Source organism: Setaria italica, chromosome VII, assembly GCF_000263155.2.
Source record: "Setaria italica strain Yugu1 chromosome VII, Setaria_italica_v2.0, whole genome shotgun sequence".
In the NCBI taxonomy this organism is placed as follows: Eukaryota; Viridiplantae; Streptophyta; class Magnoliopsida; order Poales; family Poaceae; genus Setaria; species Setaria italica.
The window spans coordinates 15,786,465-15,792,343 of record NC_028456.1 but is presented as its reverse complement, the minus strand read 5'-3'; the positions used below and the strand labels follow the sequence as shown (position 1 = coordinate 15,792,343).

General features: G+C 44.8%; 1 protein-coding gene across 1 annotated transcript; it reads right to left on the bottom strand.

The window, feature by feature from the left end:
* Positions 1 to 1,976: 1,976 nt before the first annotated feature.
* On the bottom strand, positions 1,977 to 4,123 carry LOC101777655 (probable GABA transporter 2). The gene is made up of 6 exons (XM_004977846.1): positions 3,793 to 4,123; positions 3,627 to 3,724; positions 3,332 to 3,518; positions 3,105 to 3,235; positions 2,752 to 2,988; positions 1,977 to 2,612 (listed from the first exon to the last, which is right to left on the bottom strand). Exons 1-6 carry the CDS (start codon positions 4,121 to 4,123, stop codon positions 2,214 to 2,216), a joined length of 1,383 nt encoding a protein of 460 aa, XP_004977903.1. The 3' UTR covers positions 1,977 to 2,213.
* Between the last annotated feature and the right edge of the window lie 1,756 nt (positions 4,124 to 5,879).

The following is a 5,879-nucleotide window of genomic DNA, read 5'->3' as shown; positions in this document are numbered from 1 at the left end:
ACTGAGCTAAATAACATAAATATTATTTTTCTACTCATTTTATTCTATAATTTGAATCACTTGCAGTTCAAATTTGACTTATACTAAAAATTCCCTTCAAATATAATTAATTAATTAAATATAGCAAACAAATCCAAAAATATACCAAATTTTAATATGAAGTACCACATGTTGTATGTGGGGATTAGAAAAAATTTCAAGGTGAGAAGAGAAAAAAAACTTATTGTTTTGTCGAGTGTCAAAAAAACATTTGGCAAACCCCCTCTTTGCCGAGTGTTTTTTTACACTCGGCAAAGCCCTGATTTGCCGAGTGTTTTTAGCTTGGTACTCGACAAAGAGCTTGTTTGCCGAGTGTTCGAAAAAAAACACTCGGCAATTTTGAGCTTTCCCGTAGTGGTTGCTGGTATATCTGTAGTCTGCATTGCTGTCTCCGCCTCCAACCTACTACTCCCTCCTTCCAAAATGTAGGTTATTTTAACTTTTCTTGATACATAGATATTGTTATGCACCTAAGTATATGATTATGTCTAGATACATAGCTAAATCTATGTATCCAGAGAAGCTAAAACGACCTACATTTTGAAACGGATGGAGTATATATCTATGATTTTTCAGCTCGGCTCCATTTAGAAAGACCATGCCCACCAGTCACCACCTGTTGCCGAACCAGTGTCCACTACATCGGATTAAACTTTTTGTGATATACTATAGCACATCTTGGATTATTACATTTTTTTAAGCCCATGACAGCATGATAATCGAAGGCACAGGAGAAAAAGGAAACTACATGAGTTGCCAAGTGTTTTTTTAGATAATGGATGATATATTTCCAGCTTCAGATATTCTCTTTCACGAATGCAGAGAACCACAATTATTGCTGCGATGTGAACGAAAGTTGTAGATCTATGGATTGAGCTGCTAATTATTTGGAGCTATTAAGCAAACGTTTCGAGAAAGATGAGTAACATACATTGCACTAAGCTATTATGCTGTTCTTCTTGAGTAGTTGTAGGTTGGCAATAAGCTGCCAAATGGAATAGAAATGGAGAAAATGGAGCACCTTTTGTCATCTCACCCTCGTTGCTAGTAAAGTAAGAGCCCATGTTATCATTTAGCATCAGATTTAATATAAATTTAAATGTAGGCATCACTGTTTTGGTCCATGTTTGCCATTGACGACTAAAGGCCATTGATTTTCTAGACATTAGAACAAGAGTCGCTAGTTCACTCTGTCGCTTGCTTTCTAAAGTCAAGCTTAAGAACTATCCCGAATTATGCCCACTCGTTTTTTGCTTTTAATTTGTATCTCATATAATATTACAAGATAAAGAGACAGCTTCGACCCCATCCATAATGTTTCTGTGTTATCCATGGAAGGATTTTGTGTTTTGCTAATAATGAGTAAAATCTGATGGCATAGATTTTGGTAATCAATTTGTACACCCATCACAATCCAGCATACTTGACTTCGTCCATAGCTGACAGAAGACAGTGAGAACACTGCTCGGCAGTGTACCTGCAGCTAGGCACATTTCAATGGTTAGTTGCAAGCTACAAATGATAAGTTCGTTCAACTACTTTTGAGTTCTGTTGCCACGTTTTTTTTTAAAAAAAGTTTGGCTTTTTACGAGATAGGACCCCGCAATAGATATATACTATAATGCATCTGAAATGATTCAGCACTCAACTTGTTTATTGTTCCTAGTTCCAATCGGTTCACGTGCCCAAAAGCAAAATGATACAAAAACTGGAGCAGGAATACAAAATGCATTACTGACTAGTGTGTCCAGGCGTGCATGCTCCACATTGAGATAAAGGTTTTGGTTCTTTATCAATGGGTATACCCGCCACTGCTACTTAGGAAAAAACAATTTACTAGTGAAGCATGTTTACTGCACACCCGCATCATTGATTCCACAACCGCAACTTCATCATCGCATCATTCCCTTTCTTTTCGCCTGTTTGGCTGTGAAATTGAGCTATTTTTATTTGCTTCGTTTGAACATCGTCGATAATTGTAGCCAATCTTACTACATCATTCTCTTCTTTTTGCCTGTTTTCTTTGAAAATTCCTATTTTCCATCATTTGAACATCCCTTGATAAATGCTAGTCAATCTTACACATGGGGGAGGATTGTCCTAGTATTTGGGCAGGCCTAAAAATTCCATACTATCCAGCAGATGGGCCGGTGTTTAGGCCCTTCAAACAAGGCCTAAGAGAGCCCATTGCTGAAGAGCTTGAACCGGTCCGCGTTGATCGCGAGCTTCCGCACCGACGCGACGGCGCCGATCACCCCGAGTCCGACGAACACCACCATGATGGCGGCGTTCGCCAGGTACGCCGGCGACCGCCGCCGCCCGCCGCCGCGCGGGGCCAGCGCTATGTTGTACATGACGACGGGGATGACGACGTCGAGCGGGATGTACCCGACGGCGCCCACCACGGCGATGACCTCGCCGAAGAAGGGCAGCATCGCCGCCACGAGCGCGCACCCGGCGACGTACGCCGTCCGCAACGCCACCCGCGGGGCCAGGTTCCGCCGCGAGAACCGCCCCCGCGCCGCGTCCGCCGACTTGGCCTCGATGATCTCGTACGCCACCTGCGAGTATACCTGCCGCACGCATTTAATTTCGTGCATCAATTCCGCGTTCAGAGTTGTTGAATCTTTGCGAAATCACAAGAACATGTGGATATGTATATATGTTTATATATGTTCATGCCATGGAATCGGATATGGAGGCTGTGCTGACCAGGGCGATGGCGATGAGCTGGAGGAGGACGAGGACGACGGCGAGGATGAGGAGCCATGCCGGGGCGAGCCACGGGCCCGTGTCGGGCATGAGGCTCTTGAGCAAGTTGGAGCGGACCTGGTTGCCGAAAGCCCAGTAGCCGGTCATGGCCGGGAAGTAGAAGGTGAGGGACAGCACGGAGTAGCACAGCACCAGCGCCTTCGCCATCTTCCCCGACGCCGGCGGCGCCAGCGTGGCCTGCGGTCATGCATGCCCAGAGCGAGGCCGTCAGGTTTAATTATTTCTGAATCACATAAAGCGGGCATCTCTCTGAAACTTCTGAAGATTTGTAATTGGAGGATGAATTTATCAACCTGGATTTCAGGCAGAATGCTGTTGCCGAAGACGGAGGCGAGGATGGAGATGGAGAGGAACGCGTTGAAGGTCCTCGCCGACTTGGATGAGCTCAACGAGTAATCCTTGGGTGGAGCATTACTCGACAAACCTGTGTGCATCAGGATGCTGACATCACTGCTGCAACAATAATGCAGGATCGATCTATGCATCTTTGGCACCATGATCAGATTAGAAATCATCTTACCAGCACAAATGCAAGCCACAGAAACAAGCACGGTGTAGCCGACGCTGACAATCAGCGAGCCGAAGTTGATGTGCCGCAGCGAGTGCAGCGACGGCATCTGCGACAGGATCGCCAGCACCACGGCGACGACGATGACGAAATGGTACAGCTTCAGGTGGCCATGTGGCTCGACGTGCGAGTAAATTATCTGCAAATTAGTTCGAATCAGCCTCTGTAATCATCTGGGATATTCAGAGCATTTTTAGCATCCTTTGAAAGGCATAATAGTAAGAAACAAGGAAATTGGAGTACATACCTGAAGGCAGTCGGCGGCAAGCAAGATGCTCCCAATGGTAACCCCGGCGTTGATCGCAGTTTGCACGATCAGCACCAGGTAAGACGCCCATTCAGATCCTAGAAAATCAAACAAAAATCAAGCACTCAATTGCGATGTTAAGTAGCTAAGTTAAGCATGTTATTACCGAGGACGTCGGCGGCGAGCTCGCGGAACCGGATGTGGCGGCGGCCGCCGGCCTCGCAGTGGTCGAGCACCCTGGACACGAGGAGGTAGCAGTAGAAGGTGACGGCGGCGAGCGCCGTCAGCGCCGCGACGCCGAGCCACCACCCGAGCCCCCGGAGCGCGTACGGCAGCGTCAGCAGCGCGGGGCCCACGGTCGCCGTCGTCATGTGGAACCCCGCGTGCCACCACGTCCCCTTGGACTCGAGCACGAAGGCCGCCCCGGCGTCGGCGGCGGTGGCCGGCTTGCCGTTGCCGTTGCCGGCGGCGGTCTCGACGTCGGTGGACGGCGGCATGCTGGCGTGGACTGCGGTCACTGTCATGGCCGAGGCGAGGGTGTCCTCCAGTTCTTGCTTTCAATGGCGTGCTGGTTCAGAGAGGCCAAGCTCTCACACAGCTTTGTGGAGAGAGAATGTAACATCTTTATTGTAGTTATGCATGAACGGAGAGGCTCGTTCAGAAGCTTCGTGTCAATCATAAGAGGTAAAAAAAAAATACTCCCTCCATTCTTAAATATATGATGTCGTTGACTTTTTTTTCATTTGTTTGACTCATCTTTTCTACAAATATTTTTGCAAATAGATAAACCTACAAGTTAAATCTAAAGTACATTTGACAATAGACATAATGATACACATTTTACTTTAGTTAACTAACTCGTTCAATAGGTATTGGTGGTCAAAGTTGGAGTAAAAAGTCAACGGCATCATGTATTTAAGAATGGAGGGAGTAGAATTCTCGCACACGATGATTCAACAGAAAAAAAAAGTGTGAGTAGAAGAGGAAAACACCCAAGTATAATAGATAAGATTTGTGTAAAATATTAAAAAAAAATTCTTATAAAAAAACGAATGTGATCTACAGCACACTTCCATGTTACCAGGGAAGCAACCCCAGCTACCGAATTTCCAATATTTTTAAGAGGTTAGAGCACCTCCAAGAGTGTTCAATAAATACTTCCAATAATTAGTATTGGGGATGAAGATGAAAAAATGGTGCTCCAACAGTTGTCTAATCTAGTTTGTATTTTTTTCACATGCCCAATACCAGCTCCATCCACAGCCAAATTTGCCCCCTCTCCGAACTCCCGATCACACGCGAAAAACGGGGGGGGGGGGGGGAGGTGGAGGGGAAAAAATCATGAGTTACTGTTCACGGAGGGGAAAAATAAAACATTAGGCCCATGAACGGATGATGTGGTTGCAATTGCATCTTTTTGGGACCTCTTTTTGGAACCGTTGATTGGAAGGGTATTTTTTCCTCCTAATATTTTTTTGCAAGATCCCAAAACCAAGCTTTTTGGACTTTATTTTTTTAGGCACTCTTCTAGATGCTCTTATAAGGTCATTGCTAGCACTAGATCTAATTAACTTGGTGGCGGAGAAAAATCAGGTGTTTTTTTTTCATGGATGTTTACCCTCTTCTCTGCCCAATGTTTTTTCCATGTGCAATGTATGCCTAGTTAGTTTTATCATTTTTAAGCAAATTATGCGAGTGGCTACAGTCGCCGAGGAGTGCCAGCCAGCAGACCCTTATGTGATGTGTCCCAGAGATGTGCACTAGTCTTTTTTTTTTTAAAAAAAAGAATATTCTCTAGCCTATGCGATTGTACACAACAAGTTTTTACGGTCCCACCAGCTGATCACTGCACTAGCCCTTGCTTGGGACTTTGGAGATTAACCATAATGAATAACTTTGGCTTGATTGCACATGTTCCTTACCAAGTTCGCGTGTATTTATAGTTATGGTTTATTGAGAACATGGACACATGGTAATATTGTGGCCTTGGATTATATATACTCAGTTAAGGAGCTAGATATTAGCTCTATGAGACATTTTCCCTAGGATTGAAGTTTACAGATTGCATTCGATGTCAATAATCATGTTAGATTAATGATGTTTAGTGGCAGTTCGTGATTGAGTAGATAAGTCTGTATAGTATTTTTTTTTGCAAGGGTATACATACACATCAACGATAGTTAGATATGGTACCTTGTCCCATCCTCAATTCCTCATCCTAGCCCTCTTCCTCTTTGCACCATTTATTTTCCC